General features: G+C 41.7%; 2 protein-coding genes across 4 annotated transcripts; one reads left to right on the top strand and one right to left on the bottom strand.

Annotated features, from left to right (window-relative positions):
* Positions 1–268: 268 nt before the first annotated feature.
* SPARCL1 (SPARC like 1) lies at positions 269–14,418 on the top strand. Of its 2 annotated transcripts, XM_058024440.1 has the most exons (11): positions 269–641; positions 3,734–3,851; positions 3,954–4,007; positions 6,483–7,625; positions 8,303–8,372; positions 9,039–9,166; positions 9,751–9,871; positions 10,611–10,747; positions 11,200–11,348; positions 12,261–12,409; positions 12,919–14,418. In XM_058024440.1, exons 2-11 carry the CDS (start codon positions 3,798–3,800, stop codon positions 12,945–12,947), a joined length of 2,034 nt encoding a protein of 677 aa, XP_057880423.1. In that variant the 5' UTR covers positions 269–641; positions 3,734–3,797; the 3' UTR covers positions 12,948–14,418. The 2 variants fall into 2 exon arrangements, with proteins under 2 accessions (XP_057880423.1, XP_057880422.1); XM_058024439.1 differs by lacking the exon at positions 12,919–14,418 and having other exon boundaries at positions 12,261–12,441.
* Positions 14,419–15,666: 1,248 nt separating this feature from the next.
* NUDT9 (nudix hydrolase 9) lies at positions 15,667–21,861 on the bottom strand. Of its 2 annotated transcripts, none has more exons than XM_058024119.1 (8): positions 21,793–21,861; positions 20,285–20,521; positions 19,157–19,252; positions 18,587–18,673; positions 17,584–17,695; positions 17,268–17,414; positions 16,935–17,019; positions 15,667–15,992 (listed from the first exon to the last, which is right to left on the bottom strand). In XM_058024119.1, exons 1-8 carry the CDS (start codon positions 21,822–21,824, stop codon positions 15,817–15,819), a joined length of 972 nt encoding a protein of 323 aa, XP_057880102.1. In that variant the 5' UTR covers positions 21,825–21,861; the 3' UTR covers positions 15,667–15,816. The 2 variants fall into 2 exon arrangements, with proteins under 2 accessions (XP_057880102.1, XP_057880101.1); XM_058024118.1 differs by lacking the exon at positions 21,793–21,861 and adding an exon at positions 21,124–21,276.
* Between the last annotated feature and the right edge of the window lie 93 nt (positions 21,862–21,954).

Here is a 21,954-nt window from a genome sequence, read left to right on the forward strand (position 1 = left end):
ATGGCAGACAGGCAGCACAGCCATAGCAACAGCTTCCAAACAGCAAACTCCTCAGTTATGCAAGAGCCTCCAACCAATTCTGGGTTTTACATACCTAATTTAGAATTTCTACCTTTTTGCAGGCTCACTCGCACCATGTGCAGCATACTGAAACAGCACTGGGCAGTTCAGCAGGGGCTGGCATCCCCTGTGTTCCACTTTTCCAGCCAACAGTGTGGCTGCCCCAGCAGATCCCTTGGTTCAGCGCTTCTGGGAGCAGCTGATGCAGCAGAAACTCTTGCACCCACTCCCTTTGGCTCCCCTCCCTGCAAATCACTAAATATGTCCTTCCCACACAGCCGCTGAGCTCCGCTGGCCCAGAGCCTGTGACACTGAATTGTCTTTCTGATTCAATAATCCAGCAGAATTCCACCAGCCCACTGCCCCCACCTCGCCCCATGGAAGCCTAGGATTCCTTGTTCAACCAAGACCCAAAGAGTACCATCCTCCTTCACTGACACTTGCAGCACAAGGCACATGGTGGCAAGGTCTGTTCCAGACACCAAAACACATCTCAAGAAAAGCAGCAACATTTTGCAAGGCTCAAGGATTTCTGGTACATCAGTGGCAGGCCAAGAAGGAGCACCTCTTCTACTGCTATGGTACTGTTTCTTCTTTATTCTTAATTAAAACTTTAGAATGTTTTATATCTAACCTTCTGCAATTTTTTTCCACTGACTACAAAAGAGCTGAAGCTTTCATAGAGTGTCACCTGTTTTAAGGATAACACATTTCAGATGTTTATGTCTAGAACAGAAAATTACCTTTATAAGAGAAAATAATGTGTAGTTTCTGTGTTTAGGAATACAACCCTTATCTTACCACTGGAATAATTATTTTACCAGTGATCCTGCAAAGCAATGAAGCATTATGGCCAACAAGAGCCAAGAAAAGCACACACCTCCTTTGGAACCATACAGTGGTCCAGCTGAAAGCCACGGTGCGACCTAATTTCCCTTCAACAGTCTCTTGAAATATCAGTTCACGAACCTTAGTCCAATAGACAAGACCAAAAAAACAGATACACCTTCTTTTCTCATGTTGGAAAAGAAAGAGAGAGAAATGCTGGCTGGTCTTGGAGGAACCTTTCAAAAACGTGTTGGTAGACCTAGTGAAAACATGTACCAAACAGGGAACCCTTGAAAGAAATGCAGGATCTGGGAGAAGACAAAACCCACCAACTAATATCAAAATAATTCTGCATAATAAGTAAGTCTCATTTTGATCCTCCTCAAATTAAATCAAAGCAGCTCATTGTGACTTGATCTGGTCTTAAATTACAGACAGCTCTGGTTAAAAAATAAACAAAGAAAAAAACCAATTAAAAAAAAACAAAAACAAAAAACAAAAAACCCCAAAACTCTAAAAACTAAAGATCTAACAAGATCTACACAAGCATTAAATAAAATGAAATGGTAGAAAGGAAACATAAGAGATTAAACAAGTACAGTAAGTTAATGTGAATGGTTTGTTAAAAATTGTTTTAACTTGTCCTGAAATACTTTTGGTTTGGTTTTGATCTTATTGCAGCCAGCCATCAAGGACTTATGTCCAATGGCTTTTGCAGCTGTAAAACTGGCAGCATCAGAGGGATCAATTCTCACTATCAGCTATTTACTGGTACAAAATGAGTGAAATAATTTTAATGCTTTAATTTTTTTTCCTTTTTGTGATCTCTTCTTTTACTCAGATCAGAAATCTGCCTCAAAATCTGCCTATGAGTTTTATGTGTGTGCACACATGAACCAGCTTCTACATGTATAATGTGCTCATGCTCTCACAAGGGGCTTTTGAGACAGATCTGGAGACAGGAATGTGCTATATCAGTTATAATTTAAAAGTATCACACTTATGCTTTTATTAAAGATTCATGTAATTGATTAGTATTTCAAGTGACTGCTGACTCTATTAGAATGGCAGCCTGTAGCCTCTATGCCATGCAAACCCAGCATCCCTTGTCAGCATTGCTTGCTCAATAACCCAAGATGAAGTATAGTTAAATTACTCATTTCTTGGTCAAAAACCCCATTGTACACAAGAAATTTTCCTATTCAACTTTTGGCTAGGTCTTGCTACAAATTCTCCTTCAGAGTATAATGATTTCATTTTCCCAGAGAGATGTCTCCCTGCTCATATTTTTAAAAAAAGTTTCTTGTGTAATTGTTCCTTTCTGACAGTTGTATTAAACTTATGTGTTACAAAAGATTGCTTTTAAAAATTCTTTCCTAGGACATATTTGGAAATTAAAGCAAGAATGAAGTGCCTTCCCACTTAGTGTAAAAAATATCATCTCACAATCCATCATAGGACACTCCAATCAGTGTGGTCAGGCTTCCCTAATAATTTAATACTTATTCAAGACTAAATACTTAATTCAAGCCTTATACTTCCTATGGGCTGCTGCAGGCTTGCTGTTAAAAAGAAAATACAAAATCCTCTCCTGCCACCTTAACTCAGATTTATTCCAACTAGTTTTTGATTATTTGAGCAAAGGTGGTAGAGGCAACATTTACAGATAGAGACAAGCCAAATTATAAAATTGCAATTATAAATAAAACACAACATGGAGAACTTTTCATTTATAACTCTCAAACTAGTTTACCAAAACAAATATGACAAATGAGAGTTTTATAAAAGGAAACTCAGTAAAGGGACATGCCCAGGTCTGTGTTGCTCACCAGCAACAGAAAGAAATGGAAATCAAGCCTACCTGACATTCAAATCCTTCTTTCTTCAGTCACTTGCAAGGCCTTCAAAAAGCACAGTATGCAGTTTTTAGGGCTTTACAAGAAGCTGGATTATTGCCCTGCATTTCTGACAAGTTGCCTGCATAATCCTCAGTCTAACCATACTTGCCCTGATCTGGAGTGACTGCCCATATCCAGCCCAGTGAGGCATTTTGCATGTGCTCATTATTGGCTTTTGTTGTATTCTGCCTTTCCCTCTGAAAACATCTTGGACAACTAACTGTGAATGCCAAAGAGATAATAGATAATTAGTCGAGAGGTAATTTGGAGACTAACTGCAAGGAAAAATGGAATGCATACAAGATATGCCCCACTAATGAGTATTTTGATCTTCATTGAGGAAAGATAATTACATTAAACACTGTTTAACAGAGGGATCTTTCAAAAGTGTACACTTTGGGTGACAATTTCCAAGAAAACACAGAAGCAGGACTGCACCCCTTCTTCCAGCAGCCTGGGCAGCACTTCTGAGCTTGGAGACCTGCTGAGCAGAATTTCACCACCTAATTCTTCCTACCAGACACAGAGGGGAGCAGCCAAGAGACACCTCAGCCGCAGAGGTGCCACAAGCAGGCACTGCCTCACTTTATTGCCTTCAATTAAAAGAGGCATTTTTCACAAAGTGGTATCTCATAGGGGTGGATAAGTACTTAGAACTATCTGTAAGTATTTAAATACTTAACCTATGTCTGTTCACAGCTCTGCCTTTCAGGAACACCCACCTGGAGTTTGTGAACACAGCCTGTACCTTCATCACTGTCAAAGAACTGAGACTAAAGTGTCCTCTAGTTAAGCCGGTCTCACATCTGAGTTTGCAGGACACTGTGTAACAATTTTGTGGGTCTCTAGCCTTAACAACTTAAGGGAACCACTACATTGCTTCAATCAGACATTTCTAGGTCATTATACCCAAATCCTAACTTGTTTTGTTTTCATGTTTCTTGCAGAAAGGAAACCTCTAAGCTCTACCCCTGTACCATCAACTATTGTCCTCTACAAGATCTGGAAAACATGAAGGCTGTAGCCCTCTTCATTTGTCTTGTAGGACCAGTTTTTGCTATTTCAGTAAGTCCTCACCAGGCTATTATTATCAGGCACTTAATTTCCTATTCTGAGAATATCCTATGCTTATGGATGTGCAGATATTCATATATTTGTCTTTTTTAGACCCATCCTGTAAACCACAAGCTCAGAACTCACAGACAGAAAACTCCAGAAAAGGTACTCTTGTTCTTTAAACAATAAGAAGTAACTTACTTTATTAATCCTAAATATAAAAACACATTACCACATACATACTGCTTGGCAAATTGATTTATGTTAAAAACCTTTAGACCCTCTCACCTCAAGAATTAGTGCCAAGTATCTCATGCCTTGCATATTAACAATTGCAAACAGGACAAAATCTAAAGCTCAAAATGGAAGTTTTACTTATTGAGAAAATTATCTTAAATGAATCCCCACATATCATCATTGCCCATATTTGCACAAATAATAAGCTCCAGTGACAAAATTGTTGTTATCACAGCTCCAGTGTAGGAGGAGGATGAAATTCTCAATTTATCACACCAGGGGATCGCATGTAGTCTCAAATATGTAAGAATTTTAGCCACCATATGTTTCACTATTCATGGTGCAGAGCATTGGACACAGCTTGTCCTGGCAGAGTAATCTGCGGCTGACAGGCCACATGCCCTGATGGCAATGAGACAGAGGATTGCACCAGCCCTCCCTATGCCACATATGTGTGCTAATGATGATGCCCATAGTTTTGCATTCATGGCTGACCCAAATAAAAATTCCTGTTTATTGCACTGAGCCTTTGTGATACAGACACAATGGATCTTGTCGCCAAGCCACTGGGGGTTTCAGAACTACTAAACTCATATCATGCTCTGTAGTAAGAGATTCAAAATCCCAACTCTTATGCTAACCATTTTAAATTTTTTTAATTATAAACTATATCCCACTCTATACAGCTTTCCAGATACATTTCATGTCAATCTGGATCATGCTCTGCACTATGAAAACAAAAAAAAATTAACTTTTCCTAATGAAGCATCCAGCAGAGGAAATGGTACAAAGATTAGTTTGCAGCCTACAGCTCTCTACCAGAAATAATACACATAAGACACATCAAAGCAAAACCTTGCAATAGCCAATGAATCATCAGTTCCAAGTGTGTGCATCATCTACCAAAAGCCAGCTCTCCCCCACAGTATCTAATCACAGATAGTGATAAAATTTGCCCAAGTTCCTTCACGAGTGCTTGAGTTCTAAGAGCTGATTTTACCCAGGGAACAAAGGTATAACAGGAAGCAGCACCTGGAAGCTGTATCCAGGCACATCTCTGCAGAACTGGTGCAGGACAAGGCTTCCTGTCAAGACTTGAGCCAAATCTTTCTCAAACTGCTACTTCAAGCACAGGTACCCACAACAGAAAATCTTAAAGACTGTTTGGCCTTGTGTTTTCTGAACCTGTAGAACTTTGGAAAAGCTCCAGTTAATTTCTGTTATATTCTGTTAGACTCTGTTAGATTCTGTTAGACATACAGTCTTCCCCTGAAAAAGTTAGAGTTGGAATTGATACAGTGAATATAGTTCCCTGAGCTATTTCCACATCAGCAAGGACACCAGGCAAAAGACAAAACAGTAAAACATTAAGATACCACTTTGACATTAGGAAATAGGATATAGCTGATCTACCAGAATCAAATTAATATTTTCAATCTTACCTTCAAAAATAAAATAAATGCTTGTGAGTAGAGTGCTTGTTTCCAAGCAGTCAAACTAAAGGAAAAAAGCTATTCCAGCAACTTGGATGGACCAAGTGAGAAGGACCATTCTTCCCAAATTAAACCCCCCAAAAGCTTTAAGAAATATCAGCATCAGGTGCTACATTCTTGTAAGCAGTAGGCAACACTGAACATCCATAGGTGTTGTTCAGAAACACACACAGCAGCAGAAAGGCAATTGCTCCAGCAAGACCTGACAGTCATTTCAGTACCTGCTTTCTCCTCAGCATTTGAACCATTTCCACTGAAGGTACCACTTCTGCTATTGTCTTGACAGAATAAGAAAAAAAAAGGCACTCAAACATCTATTGTTGATTATATATTTGTCACCACACATGATAGTTCTTGGTGACTTCAGCCAGGAAGTAATGATAGATTGGACTCAAAGTAGATTTATATGTGGATTATAAAATCATTGCAAGGCACTTCTCAGGAATTCCTACCATGACACCTTGTGAGAGGTGCTCTCTCTTCATCTGCTCCACTTTTCCAAGGTCCCTTATTTTTCCCTTATCTGTGCAGGAAGTTATGTTTCACATCCCCCTTCTCTGAGCTAAGTGATAATTACTGCAGCCTACAAGTGCCTATGGTTATGACTAAAATACTAATTAAGCATTCTGAGATTTCACAAGACACCCATATGCATCTCTCTCTGAAACAGAGTTGGATAGACCTCTCCAGAAACTCCATCAATAAAAGAACGGACAGATAAACAGATTTTCTGAGAAAGAGAAGGCACATCAGCTGTGAATGTCGTGCCCTAGGCTAGTTTAAGAGGAGCACATACAAAGAAAACAAATAAAGCCAGTGCCATGCTTTGCAATACAAGGCAAAAATAACACTGCATCAGCTTCAAATAAATCCTAAGATTTATTAATCTGCTATTTAATTTTTTTTAAAGAGTGAATATATTCATCCAGAAGCTTCAAAGGAAGAGAACACAGGCTATGTAGATGAGGATGATTTGCTGCCCACTCCCAGAAACTTAAAACCAGGCTCTGAAGACAGGGATGGGCCCCAGACCATGAGGAAGCAAGAAAGAACTGGGAGCAAGCATCAAGTGAAAAACAGCCTGAAAAGCATTGATTTCCTTGCACTGCACAATAAACTAGGTTTGGTTTCAGATACCCAGGACAGTGACTCTGGGAGCAGCGGCAGAGAACAGTCCAGCTCTGAGCACGACCAGCTCAGGAATCATGAGAAACATGGGAACACGGCAAACCAACACCTTCCAGGCCACACAGAACACCCAGTGGGTGCTTTCAGCCTTGAGCATGAGCATAACATGTGGAAATATAACAAAAATGCTGTTGGCCTGTCTGAAAAAAACAGTGAAAACGATGATGAGGAAAGCATGGAAGAAGAGGACGAGAAATGGGGTGAAGAAACTGATTACAGAGACACAAAACACAAAGACCATCAGACACATCAAGGTGACCAATACAAAAGACAGGAACATGAGAACAGCATGCAATTAGATGATGAACTGAGAGATTCCAGACAACTAACCTGGAAAACCAAGAGACACAGCAAGAAATTTGACCTAGAGGAAGAAGAGAGGGAGAACAGGAAGAAGTCCTATGAAGAAGAAATCCCCCTCTCTCAAAAAACCCATAATGAATATCAGGATGGCAAACAGCAAAGTCAAGAGAGAAACTACCATATTCAAGTGAACTACCAGAGTGATCATGACACGGTGGGGAAAACACAAGATAGGGAAGACAGTAATGACGATGACAGTCATGACAGTGGTGGTGAGGAATATCTCAGCAATACCTGGAAAGACACAGCCTATGAGGAAGAGGAGAGAATCCAGAGTAACGACCAGGAGAGCACCAGTACCGAGCCTGGAGGGGAAGGAACCATTGAAGATGACACTGCAGTTCACAGAGAGACTGAGGATTACCAAGTTGTCAAAATTAAAGACCTTGCTCACTCTGAACAAGATTACTATGCTCATGAGCCACCCAATTCTGACAACAAGCAGCAACTGAAAATGAGTAGCTCCATTCAGAACATGAATTCAATGGACAGTGAAGATAAGGTAAATTATCTTTGAAATAAAACTTGAGTACTACAAAAAGGGGGAGAGGAACCAGTTCTAAATTTAAATTCCTGATTATTGAAATGACCTGTTGGAGAAAAACAGGTGACTTATTAATATGCAGAAGTCTCATCTTCCTTTATACTCACTGTTCCTCTGGGTCATGCTGTGTCACTGCATCCAGAGCACTAAGGTGAATTGGACTAGAAAGGAAGTGAACACCATTCACATAAGAGCTCCAGACCCAGTGGGGTGTGTAATGAAACACACAAATAAATACAGATACACAGATGAAAAACCTGAAACCCAGTCTCCAGCTTACTAGGCCAGCCTGTTCACTCATCTCTCACAAAGATTTTAAATGCTACTACACAAAAGTGAACAGCTTGGAAAGGCAGGACTAGAGTCAATAGAATAATTATAAGAAACTCAGGCCTTACTGAGTTCCCATTTCTCTCTCTCTCTCCACCTCTTACTCTATTTTTCCCCCAAATAACAAGAGCATGGTAATACTACCAGAGGCTTTATGCTCTTCTCACAGGTTTTGCATAGCAAAACAGAGCAAATTGTGCCTCAGTCGGCTCTGTATTTGGACCTGAAAAAAAAATTAGGCCAAGTATTTTTTTTCTTCCCAAGATTTACCACAACTTTCTGCTTATGCCTCTGTGACTGTGCAGGTTAAGACTACAGACAGTTCCCATGGTGAGATGGAAAGTGCCAGCAGCAGGAATGAGGAGGCTCTCATAGGTAAGCCCCAAGCAAAGCTGTCATGTAACTCCCAACTCTCTGCCACTGGGGAACCTGCTGGTCTGTATTTCTTTTCTGCCTTTTGCAGCACAGGATTTCATGTGACTGAACTGGGCTTGTGCCTAATCCTGTGTTCCCAGAGAACCCCTTCCACACTCCCTTGGATTTAGTAATTTGTTAGTGAAAAACTTTTGTAGGCAGTGCACAAACTTTTGTGTTAGTGATACAGAAATGGGGCTTACCTTGCACTGAGAGCTTTCAGTTTCAGAACAGTAGCTTGAATTCAAGTAGGAGCAGGACAAAGGCCAGTGCTTGATTCAGCAAAGAGAGATGGGATATGTTTCACCAAAGGAAGTTGGTTGTCTGGAGGTGAATGTCTGAATGTCAGCCCCTACAGAACAAACAGCTTTTTCTAAAAAAATTTAATAATTTCCCCATCCAGTTCAAATCTGGGACTGCTAGAAGTCTCACAAAAAATTCTCATTTAAAGTTTGGCTTGTTTTATTCAATACAAGATCCAGCTTCATAACAAACTTAAAAATGCAAAATTAAAAATGCATTTGAACTTCTTGGTGAATACTGGGCTGTTTTTCTTTGGCTCTCAGTAGTATCTGACAAACACTTGGCTTTATCCCAGCACCTCTAATAGTCCCTCTTTCCTGCTAGGACTGCCAGACACATGTCGGAACTTCCACTGCAAAAGAGGCAAAGTCTGTCATGCAGACAAACAAGGGAAACCCCACTGCATTTGCCAAGATCCTGCTGCTTGCCCTCCCACCAAAGACTATGAGCATGTGAGTATTTCACCCAGTGCACAGGACTGGGAAAAGTCTAAAGGGCTTGTGAACCTAAAGGGTTCACAAGATAACATATTCCCCTGCTATTATTTAGCATGGTTCTACCCTAAAAAGCATGCAAGTGAGTTTGAGTGATTCCAGTAATTGAAAAATTAAGTATAAAGCACAAAAACTCACTGAGTGTGGTTTGAGAGCAGTATGAACCCATGTAACTACAGAGTGACTGACTTGCTTCACTCAGTCTCAGGGATTCTACCTTTTCCCTGTCACTAAAAATTCTATGTATCCATTTGGTATTTTAGAGCACATGCTTAGTACACATCCAGTGAAATAATCCCACAGCATCTCAGAGGCTATATGACAACCATAGAACTAAACTGAAGTGTTGCATAACTGGGCATGCAAGTACAGACAACTAGTCCTCATGAGGGCATACAATAACAACTAATTCCAATACTACCGATCACATGCACTCCTGTTGGTATTCACCACATGTTAATGATGTTTTATTACTGTAATGCCTCTGAGTGGCAAGGATTTTTCTCAACACAGTGGTGGGGTGGCGGTTTTCCTTTCTCTAGGTTTGTGGTACGGATAACAAGACTTATGATGGCACATGTCAGCTCTTTGGCACCAAATGTCAACTGGAAGGGACAAAAATAGGACGCCAGCTGCACCTAGACTATATGGGCTCCTGCAAATGTAAGCTTCTTTTCCTTTGAAGAATTCAGCTCTGTATAAAGAGTCAGTAGTTTAACACATCTGCCAGCCCTAAATCGCCCTTCTTCCTGTGATCTGCAACTTGTGCATCAATTATCTGCTAATTAAGGTCTTCAATGTTTAAAAATTATCTGAAACCTAGACATCTCTCCTGTGCTTACACCAATTTTTTGTTGACCTTATCTTCCCCCTGCACTGCCTTATATGTTCCTATTGCTATAGCCTTTGAAGATTTTTGTAAATTCTTGACCAGTTAATAAATTTTCATTTATTAACTCTCAAACCCCCATGGAAAACAAAAAACTAAAAAACATCAACCAAACTTAGATGCAAAATGTAGAAGTCAGGATCTAAAAGCCAGAACTGATTTCCAACCTCTTTGACTGCTGCATATGGCAGGAGGAAAGTGCATTCCCAGCCAGAATATTCCTTTGCTGTCAAAAACTCTACTTTCATGCAACTGACTGATTAGAGCTTCACTGCACAATTATGCTCAAAAGCTGCACAGATATACAAAGGCTGTGGTTTGCACAACTGGTTAAGCACGTGCACTAAAAAAATTGTAGATTTTTAATTGAACACATTAGGTACATTCAAAATTTTATGTATTAACAGCTCCATCAATTCTAATTTTTACTGGAAGTAGATCTCAAATCTCAGAAATGCTGGAATGGGGGCTTAACAGATGACTTGTTAACAAAAGCTTTTTTCTTTGGCACAGACATCCCCCCCTGTACTGATTATGAAGTGGATCAGTTTCCCCTCCGGATGCGAGACTGGCTTAAGAACATCCTTATTCAATTTTATGAACGTGACCTGAACACTTCTGGGATTCTAACTGAAAAGCAAAGGAATAAGGTCAGCAATCCTTGTCAAATAAGACCATGCAGTTATAGGGACTAGCCCAGAACATCTCATACAAAATGGCATCAATTAGACGACTTCTAAGATGGCTTATTTCCCCCAAAACAAGAGTTGCTTGCCTCAGGACAGAAGATGGGATAAAACTGGTTTAATCTCCTAACAAGCTGAGGCTACTGCCCCCATTAGCTGAGTTTGACAATTAAACCACAAGAATTTCACGTCCTTTCTAGTTACTGCCAAAGGTGACATAGACAGCAGCAAAAATGTCGTGGACTACTAAGGCAAGCTTTTCATGCTGCATATGGTCACCAACACTAAAACACATTTCCCTAGTAATATTTTATTATCAAGTTTCATTTCTCCAAAACACCTTCTTGCCAGATAGCTCTGTTCAAGACAGATCTTCAACCTGAAACAAAAAATAACAATTTCTGTGTTGAGCTCAGGTAAAAAAGATCTATCAGAACGACAAGCGCCTTGGGGCTGGTGACCACCCGGTTGAGCTGCTCCTGCATGACTTTGAGAAAAATTACCACATGTATGTGTATCCTGTGCACTGGCAGTTTCACCAGCTTGACCAGCACCCTGTTGACAGGTAAAAAAATATATATGGCTCAGTTCTGATTTGCTGATTAAACTCAGGCTAGTTTACTTTTCTACACACCTCAAGGGATTCTCTACATACAGAACCAGTCCCTTAGCTGTTAGAAGCCATTATCACCCCCTCTCTAACACAGAACTTTTTCTCTCATTGTTTTCCTGATCATATCCTAGGTCAGAATCTGCTATCCTCTTGCCTTGCACAATCAAGTATTACACTGTAAGTTCTACAGTGTCTTAATACCTATTAATGCTCTCAGCCAGGAAGAAGTCCTTTTATACTGAAGCTAAGAGAAACAGGCTAAGTACAAAGGACAGAGCCCTGGCAGCAAAAGTGAGGTATCCATAATTTTCAACTAACACCACAGAGGTCTCTCAGTTTAAGGAGCAAATATAGTCACAGTCCAGAGGAAGCTTCCACCTTCTGAGAACATAACTCAGATTTCAAGGTTTTGGTCATATCAACCAGTGATGGAATCTGTATTTCCAAGTTCAGACCCTCAATATCTCAGGACAATCACACTTATTGTTTTAGAACATTTAGAACATAGTTAAGCACTTTGCAAGCTTGATATCCTGAGGATTAACAGCAAAACTCCACAAGCGATGAGTTGTGAGCAAGTTGCTCCTGTCAGTACCTGTAATTACTACAAAAGTAATACTTGTTGTAGGAAAAAAGATGTTGGCAAACAAATATTCAGCAAAAGCATTTTAGTTCATCAGATATTAGACATCTTTATCATGACCTGGGACACATTCACTATTGTTGCAGAAGCACCGCAACAAAATCCACTGGAGCATCTCTGATAAAGCCATCATTGCTGTCTTGTAGCATCTTAGATCAGCTTTGATAATCCTGCTGATTTATGAAGGAAATGCACCTCTCCATACCTGTCCTTTCTTTCAGATTATTAACACACTCGGAGCTTGCACCCTTGAGAGCCTCCCTTGTTCCCATGGAACACTGCATTACCCGTTTCTTCCAAGAGTGCGATGGAGACAAGAACAAACTCATTGCTTTGAAGGAATGGTGCCACTGCTTTGGGATTAAGGAAGGTAAACCTAAAAGAATAGGCAGATGTACCTGACAGAATGTTCCTGCCAAGAACATTACTCAGATCTCAAAGTAAGGCAAAGAAATTGTGAGCTACAGTGCCGAGAGGAATACAGAACACTAATAACAAGCCTGCAAAAGGTCAAGAGGGTTAACAACGTAGCACAGGTTAATCCCAGAAGAGTTATGGGACAGAGGGCATTTGGCCAAACAAGCAGACTGAAGAAATGTGTTTAAAATCCTACTTGCAAGTCCCTAATTTAAGTGGAGGCTGATTCTGGTCAGAAGTCAGATACATGGAACCTTTGCTCTTCCCAGAATTTTTCCAGCTCTTCTGATAACACTTTACCAGCCATGAAGGATGAAAGCTGCAAGGAGTTATCTTAGTACATGTATACTTGTGCCAGTGATTGCTCATTCATAGCATCAGTCACTTTATTGACAGTGATACAGCATAAAACTGTCTCTTCAGCATAAAACGTTAATAATGTTTTCTTCTTCTTTGTTGCAGAGGACATAAATGAAAATCTCCTTTTCTGAGCCCAGCTGAACAGACTCCCACTACTGTACTAAAATTGATGAATCCTGCTTACTTTTGTAATTAACAGCTTAAGAGCCTTCAAGAAAATGGTGGAATGAGGTTCACTGAACTCTTACCAAACAACCCAAGCGCAGAAAATTCCTACATTCATTAACAGCAGAAAAGTTTAACTACTTCATAGCTAAAAAACAGTGTTGCCCCCCCACATGTATCCATGATCTTTCTGAACCAATAAATACTACTAACCTAATGACTATGCTGTTTACAAAACTCTTCAGTAGAATGATAGAATGTAGATGTTATCACCCACTGAAATGGGATCTGTTTCCTTTATTTACTGTATTGTCAGCTTAACATGCTGCATAGAAGTCTCAAATAAAATAGAAGTCTATTGGAGATATGGGTTTCATCACAACTTTGTTGAAGAAAATTGTGTTTCTTGCACCTTTGCCCATCTTTTGCTCTCCTCAAGAGAGGCACAATTTAAGCATAAAAAAACCTCAGGACAGGATAAGATTATTCCTGAATCCTCATAAATTGGTGATTTTAAGGTAAGCACTTCACTGAAAACATTCCATTCTGCTTTAAGGAAAAAGCCCCAAATGCTATTCCCACAAAGGATGATCAGCAAACACCTTTCACCTGTACCATGTCATCTCTCCAAAGAAAAGAAGATGGGAGTGAGAAATGCTATTTTGATAGCTTAAATAGTGGAAGTCCCATCCCCTCTGCTAATTTGCTCTTGAACCAGCAAAGGCTGATAATTGTAGTCCTGTGTCAGGCTGATGCCCTGGGATACAATGAATTAAGCTAGCTGTGATTATTTTCAACACAATGACTTCTTACACAAACCAAAGATTACTTCCTAGCACTGCCATTTTTTTTCCATAATCCTGACTTGTTGCTCACTTCACATTCTGCAACATTACACAGCAGTGTAAATAACTCAGCCTGGACAGCATGTACAAAAGCACATTCTCTATGCTAGTTCCATTTGGAAAAGATCCTTTCCCTGGGACGTCAAATATCTTGGAAGAGAAAGTAATTTTGACAGCACTTTTCCAGCCTGGCTGCAGCCACCTGCTTATTTGCTCTGTCTTTTGTTTACCCCACACAGGGTTGGGTGGCAAAAACACAGCTCTCAAACTGCAAGTACACTGCCAGTACACAGCTGGCCTCAAAAGGTAATGACTTTAACCCACAAATGCCCATTTCTTCAGGAAAAAGAATTTATGCTGCCTCTAGTTTGCAGCTTCAGTACTCTCAGTATTATCACCCGAGTACTCCTCCAGCATCGCTACAGTCAGAATATCTACAGTGAAAAAATAAACAACAAATACTCTTTTCATAACACATTTCCACTGCCAAGCCTGTCGATCCTCTAAGGATTAGTAGCGGTTGTTACAAAAAAAACCTGCAGTTTTTATCAGCTGAGAAGTAAACTAATAACTCAAAACATCTGAAGAAGTGATGATTCATAACATTTTGTGGTTTTCTGATGCCAGACAGATATTAAAAATTAGATCCACATCCCCTAACTCTCTAAGAAGGGTCTGCTCTTATGGATCATGCTTTCAAAATCCAACTACGCTGCTGGGAGTCTACTCTGCATAGTGCAGCACATCACAGAAGAAAACAGATGGGCAGGAAGAGGTGAGCAAGGATTGAAAGAAAAATTAATAGCTTTTGACACTACCTTTTCCTTTGAAAAGAACACTAATAACTCTGCAAGATTCCCAGGGTTTCCTGCATAAACACCCATAACTCCTCCAGGTTTCACTAGCTAATTGGGAGGCAGGGGTAGGGTTGAAAAGGAGAAAGTCCTAAACCCATTAATTAGTTAAGCAGGATGTGGATAAAGTCTCAACAGTGCATGAGTGTGTCACAGTATTGTTACACAAGGTAATTCCAGACCATGACATTTATCACCAACTCACTTCAACCCATGGATCAAAATTCCTGAAGTCCTCAGGTCTCAACATCAACTTTCAGCTGTCACTGTCACCAACTCCTGACACCAGTACACAATTAACAGCAATTGATTAAAAACACAGAGAGAAATGTCAGCAACTGTTGTGCAGCCCCTGTTAGCAGCACAAATGCTACAGAAAGCCCCCATCAGCCTCCAGACTGCAAGTTATTCACATCACCTGTAGAGTAAGAAACCAGCACAATTTACAAGATTATATTTCAAGGTCGCTCTTTCCAATGATTCTGTTGATGATGCAGTCTCCACAACAGCTGTACTGTACCCCACAAGCTGTGAGAAGAAAAGGAACCACAAAATTCAGCTCCTCAAATCAGTCACAACTTCTCTGACACAGAGGCACAGTCACACATTCAGATGTGAATCCCAGCCACACTGTAAACTAAAAAGTAATTGAATGTGAAAACTAATCACTCAAAGTACAAAATTCCTGCAAAGATATGTTAAGTGAAATGACTCAGAAAAGAAATTTCACTTTATTATGCAGCACTTAAATCATTATTCAGGTTATCCCACAAGTCTCTCATTCCTTAGGGATTCATATTCCTGGAAAGGAATCAGTGCAAAAATAAAGAGCCTGTGAACTACCACCAGTTAGAATGCCAGTGCTGCCATGCAGATCTGCAGACTTTATGAAACAGCTGCAAATAATGAAGCCAAGAAAGCAAAGCAAGAGCTCCACATTCTTCTCATTTCACACTAGCTAAGAAATCAAAAGAAGCAATCTGAAGTCTCTGAAAAAGCCTCTGTTTATCACTGTCCAGTGTTTCTCCTGGTTTCAAGGAGAATTTCACAGAATTTTCACTAAGGATGACAAGGACATCTGTTTCAAGGCTGGAAAACATATTCTCCTTTCAGAGTCTGTCAGTTCCCAGTTTCCATCACTCGTGGCACTCAGAGCCAGGATCCTCACTCCAGTGGGCTCCCTGTTTCTCAGTCACCAGCTTGATGAAGTAGCTGTGACTCGCATACAGCTCAAGCTTCTCACTGATGTCAACCCACTTCACCACTCCAGCATCATCACCTGCTTCCAGAGGCAAGTTATCCATTGTCTCACCTGTTCACAAAACGAGAGTTAGAACACGCTATTGCATCTTTTCTTCCTGCTTTTTCCCCTCTCACATCCTATTAGTTCTGCCTTTCCAATGCTCCTTCACAGGCAGCAACCTTCAAAAGCTTCTCAGAGAAAAAACAACTCCATCTCTCACTGAATCTCTGCCAAAACCTTTTTCAGACTTGCACTATTTTAAGGCAAATCGGAACGGCAGAAATGGTCTTAACACCCTGTCATCGTTCCTAGGATATCACCAGCAGCATGAAAAGTTACTGGAAACCATCATGACAACATGTACTTATCACCCAAGTTTAGCCAATACATCTGCCTGGATTTTTGCTTGTTTGCTTAATATTTGACTGCTCCTTTTCTCACATACTATTCTACAGGACAAACTGAATTCTAAAACTTATATACGCTTATGAAAAAGAATTGAAATTTTACTGAAGGCCCCAAAATAAAAAATACTAGTTTTAAAAAGGGGATGCCTTTGCTTCTGAATTGCTTTTTTTTCTCCAAGTTTTCACTCTGTTTTTAAAAAGGATCTCAGGACTTCATAAACAACAACCAAGGAAATGCTTTTCTCTTCTGTATTGGAAACAGAGGCCAAAGATACACTATCTTTACTTTGGGGGACAAATAAATCTGGGACCAGTGACATGTGAAACTTGACAACTGGCACCCACTATCCCAAATTCAGTGGAAATGTCATTGCATGAAGTCTCTGGCTTGAACACATCAGAAACATCTAGGCAGATTGATTTATATTACAGGTGAAAAATGGGAGTCCAAGGTAACAGATTAATTTAAGAATCTAGTCCCATATTTTACACCTGACTTTCATGCTCCCCTGATTTCACTGCCATTCTCAGCTCAACAACAGCCCCAATTTCAAACCAACACATGGAGTAAAAGGCAACTAAGAGCGTGCCTGGAGATATTTACCTGTTTCATCGTGATAGTTCACAGCCTCTGTCTCCATCCAGGCATTATCAGTGTTACGAGGGTCATCCACATATCCTCTGTACACCTATAAGGGCCCGAACAAACCAGAACCAGCTCAGTGTCAAAACAAACAAGGTGGAATCAGTCATACTTTTTTTCTTTCCTTCTGAGACATTTGCCGTTACAGAGTTTTCGACAGTCCCTTCAATTTCCTACACCCCAAGAAGATGAGCATCACAACATATTTTCATTTCACTGCACTTCTTCAGGTTTTATACAGCTATGAGTTACATGCACAGCTCAAAAGGCTACCACAAGAGACACAGAGCTCACCACAAAGTGTTCCTGGCTGAACAGCTTCTGGAGCTGCTTCTCCAATTTTGCTTTCTCCTCAGGGGATTTCTGCAGAGAGTTCAAGGCCTCCTCCTCAAATTCTCTCTTCAGAGTAGCAGTGATCTTTTCCCCTGGATCCACCATTCCCTTGGATGGGGGGAAACAAACAAACAAAACAATGCTATCCCTCAGACTCTACACATTTTAACTCCTAGCTCTTAGTATATTACATCCACTTGCATCACACATGTGCCATATCTGTCTCATGGCTTCACCAGCAGGGAAATGCCAGCTGCCTCTGAAGCTTTGTCCTTACCCCTGGAATGGCCCACTCCCCACAGTCTCTCCTCTTGATGGCTACAAACTGCAAGATGTTCTTGCCAGAAACTGGATGAGCAACTTTATTGCCACTTCCATCCCTTTTCCACCTGCAGAAAATGATAAACAAGAATATGTTTTGCTGCTTCCTGACACCTGGGCCTGAGAGAGGAAGAGCAAGGCACTGCAACCTGTGTGGGGACAAACAAAGCAGAGAATGAACAGCTGAGGCAACCAACAAGTGCCATCCAGCAGGATCGCAACCAAGGACGGAACAATGAGGGTTTTCCTCAGCCAAAAGGGCAGAAAATGGCCATCAGGTATGTTTCTGCAGCCAGGCTGGTGGCAGCAGCTCCTCTGAAAGCTCTCCAACTGCACTTGTCATAATTCATACTAAGAGGATGAGAATGTTTCTGCTGGAACAAAATGGTCACACAAACCGCAGCAGCACCAGGATAAAGCCACAAGCAGTCACCATCACCTTCAGCAAAGAACTAAGAACTACCAATAGGCAGAGCAAAAATCTGTCTAAAAAAAAATTAAAATAAATAAATAAATTTTTTAAAAATTCCAGCATTCACTTTCAAGGAAGCAGTTCAGTAGCATTGGCATCCTTCAGGAAAGGGGAAGGAGTGAAATGCATCAGGATGATTTTCCACAATGTTTCTGTCTTTGGCATGGCACTCTCTAACTCTCACTTCTGTTAACCACACAATCTTTTCTGAATACTTTGTGTAAAATGGTTAGCATGTACACACACATCCTGCTGAAAAAGCACATCAAAACAAAGCATACAGTGACAAAAAGAGCATCCTAATCCTACCTCCTCCTGTCATAGACTAAGTCAAGTTAGTATTTCTTACATTAACAAAAGCAGAACGGGCTTACAAACAGAAAAAATGGCCATGAAAACTAATACCTTACCCAGAGAAGCAGACAAGAACCAAAATGCATGGATTTTTTCTCTAGTGCAAGGTACCTTGCAGTTACCTGCCCCTTACCTGGTTACAACAGGATCAGCAGCATGGTTTGGTCCCCAGCGCCCTAACAATCCTCGGCCAGTGAGGCCAGTCCTTCCCACTGGATTGCTGAAACAAATGCCACAGTACATGACTCATGTAGTCCTGAACTGGTTCCAATTGGAAAGTAAGCCCAGCCACACCCAGCTCCTCTGATCTCTGAGGACCAGCTGAAACAAAAAGGAGTTTATTTTCTGCTAAATTTCCAATTAAATGTGTTTATTCCCCACATTCAAAACATTCTACAAAAAAAAAGAAAAACCAAACAAAAAAACCCAACTGAAATAAACTCAAAAAAACACACATCAAGATTAAATAACCAAAAATGGAAGGACAGCAACACATTTTTTTTGTGTTAAAGCACATACATGCTTTAAAGGGTGAGAGACACAACACGTTCTTCTCATTCACCAACTCAGATTCTCAAAATAGATTCCATTTTTCTCTCTTGGCTTTGTCCTAGTAGGTACCATGTATTGGAACTGACGGACCTGTAAGAGCACTGAAACTGCACCACTAAAATGAATACACAAACAAAAACCCCACACTCACCGGGGTCTCCCATTTTCGACCACATACAAGCCATTCAGACTCTTCCTCTCCACTTCTCCATCTCTCTCATTGAATTTGGGAGAAAAACCTTCATCGCTGTGCAGCAAATAAGAATTTAACAGAGACAAATTACAAAACACAAAAGCTTGAATGCCAGCCATCAGACCAGCAGCACCCCTTTGTGTGTGGATGAGCAGTTTTTACTACAACTGGAGTTGCAGGCCCTCCCTTTTCTAAAGGAGGCAATGAAGTCCTAAGCTTTTCTGATTACAGACCCTCTGTATTTAGCTCTGCAAGCAAAAGTGCAGAACTAAAGTATTTAATATTGCATCTCTCTCAATCTTCTCTTAGACAAAGTGTTTCAAAAGTATTTTTGTTAAGATTAGAGGTGTAGAATCACAGAATCCTTTTGGTTGGAAAAGACACCTAAAATCACCAAGTTCAATGCAGCACTGCCAAGCCCACTGCTAAACCATGCCCCCATGTGCCACATCCAAATATCTTTTAAATGCCTCCAGGGAAAGTGATTTCACCAGTTCCCTAGGCAACCTGTTCCAGTGCCTGATAAACTTCTTGGCGAAATTTTTCATAATATCCAATCTAAACCTCCCCTGGCACAACATGAGGCTATTTCCTCTTGTCTTATCCCTTATTACTCAAGACAGAAGAACTGACACCCACATTGTTACACAGTCACAACAAAAATCTGTGTGGCACAACCTTTCACATTTCCTGAGTCAGAGCGCTCCCTTAAAAAACTACAATTACACTTTCTTTTTTCATGTTGCATCCCAACCATAAATAAACAAACAAGTGTATCACTAAAATGTTCTTCCAAATTCTTAAGGAGAATTAAATTTTTATTTGGCTCACAACACAGAGAAACATGTGCACAACATCAATAGCTGTCCATTATTCTAATCTCAACCATCAGCTCAGTAAAATCATGCATCAAAGACCTTCACAACAATCCAAAGTACTCGGTTCTCTAACTACCACTTTCCTAAATCTTAATTTTCACACATCACTGTAGAATTACACATCACTTAAGATGATCTTGTTAACTCAATTCATGATTATTTCCTCCTTTCATGTTCTCAGGGGAAAAGAGTCACCATTTCTACTCACTTGATTTGGGGGTCTGCCCAATTGGGTCTGGCCAAAACAGACTTTGCAGTGTACTCCACAGGATTATAATCTTCCCACTCAGTCAGCCAGCCCACTTTATCTTCAGGAACTTGGCTACGCTCAATGTGTGATCCTGGATATGGGGAGGTGAGAGCTTTTCTGTGGTGGAACTTCACATTATAGCTGTTGAACATGTTTGCAGGATGAAGACGGGACCAACAGCTAGCAGATAAATTACTAAAAGAAAAATAAAAATAACATCTCAATTCATTATATTTTAACATGCTCTTTAATCCCCAGTCTTTAAAGTACAATACAGCAAGTGGAATAGACTCAGGTCTTTCACAGAATCAATTAAGTTGGAAAAAACCTTTGATATCATTATGGCCAAACTATGAACAAATACCGTCGTGTCACCTCGACCATGGTAGTGGTGACACGACCATGGTACAAGCACCATGCCCAGTCTTTCCTTGAACACCTCTGGGGATGGTGATCCCACCACCTCCCTGCGCAGCCCATTCCAACGTCTAATGGAATTAGAAGAAAGTCCTCCTAATATTCAACTCACGAAATGCCTGAAGTTCACAACAAAAACCTTTAACAGAGACGTGGGAAAGGGCAAACCCGCTCTTGTATTTTCCGTTACATCACTTTTAAGGGACAGCTCTGCTTGCCTTTCCCCCAAAGGGACACCCTGCGGGACACCGCACACTCCGGCCAAGCGGCAGCCCCGGGATCTGGGCCGAGCTGCTCCCGGCGGAACGGGCCGCCGACCGCGGGCAGCGACACCGGGACGCGATCCGGGGTCCCATGGCCACCGCCACAGCCCGCCGTACCTGTGGGCGGGGCGGCGCTGGGCAGCGCCCCGGGCCCTCAGCAGGACGGAGAACGAGAGCACGACCACCACCCGAGGCAGAGCACCGGCCGGCAGCGGCATCGGCCCCGCTGCGCCCGCACCGCCAGCGATCCCGCCTCCGCCTCAGCCCCGGGGCCGGGCCGGGGCGCTGGGCCTGCGATGCGAGGCTGCCCGCTGCAGGATGCCGCCCCTTGATCCCGCCCCTTGGTCCCGCTTCGTGCCGCCCCGCGCTCGTACAAACTGGCCCCGCATTGGCGGGAGCGGCATCAGGGGCAGCGCCCGGTGCCGGCTCTGGCTGGGGCGGAGCTCCGTGCCCAGGGCAGCCCCGCAGTGCCGGGACGTGCGCTGGCACTCAGGAGAGGGTCGGTGACACAGCCGTGTTTGGCTGCCGCTGGGCAGCGCTCCCACAGCATCACTGCTGTGTCCCCAGCATTCCCAGCCATACCAGTGAGCAAGATCCTGGACGGGAACACAACCAGGCTAGCTGACCCAAACCTCAGACATAAAACATAAGGAAGGGAATGGAGGGCATTCGTTATTTACAGTGCTTGCCTTCCGGAGAGACCGATGTGCATACGGAAGCCCTGCTTCCCGCGGGGAAATAGAAAATAACCTTTTCTCTTTTATATCTTTTACTTTAATCAACTACCTTATCCCAAGGTACGAGTATCCATTTCCCATGTTATTGTCCCTCCCCTGCGGAACCCGGAAGAGGAACCGACAGCGCGGTTCGGGGCGCGCCCAGCCCCGCGCGGCCGGGCCCCCACACGCCCACGGCCTTGCACCGCCCACGGACACGCCCCCGCGCTCA

This window comes from Melospiza georgiana, chromosome 5, assembly GCF_028018845.1.
Source record: "Melospiza georgiana isolate bMelGeo1 chromosome 5, bMelGeo1.pri, whole genome shotgun sequence".
In the NCBI taxonomy this organism is placed as follows: Eukaryota; Metazoa; Chordata; class Aves; order Passeriformes; family Passerellidae; genus Melospiza; species Melospiza georgiana.

Excerpts from the sequence above, each read along its gene's own strand:
- SPARCL1 (XM_058024439.1), top strand. The coding sequence starts at position 3,798 with ATGAAGGCTGTAGCCCTCTTCATTTGTCTTGTAGGACCAGTTTTTGCT. Across the intron at positions 9,167-9,750 it reads CCACCAAAGACTATGAGCAT|GTTTGTGGTACGGATAACAA; the intron begins GTGAGTATTTCA and ends TCCTTTCTCTAG. Across the intron at positions 9,872-10,610 it reads CTATATGGGCTCCTGCAAAT|ACATCCCCCCCTGTACTGAT; the intron begins GTAAGCTTCTTT and ends TCTTTGGCACAG.
- NUDT9 (XM_058024118.1), bottom strand. The coding sequence starts at position 21,224 with ATGCCGCTGCCGGCCGGTGCTCTGCCTCGGGTGGTGGTCGTGCTCTCG. Across the intron at positions 19,253-20,284 it reads TGGGCAGACCCCCAAATCAA|CGATGAAGGTTTTTCTCCCA; the intron begins GTGAGTAGAAAT and ends TTTGCTGCACAG. Across the intron at positions 17,415-17,583 it reads GGGAGTGGGCCATTCCAGGG|GGAATGGTGGATCCAGGGGA; the intron begins GTAAGGACAAAG and ends CCCCCATCCAAG.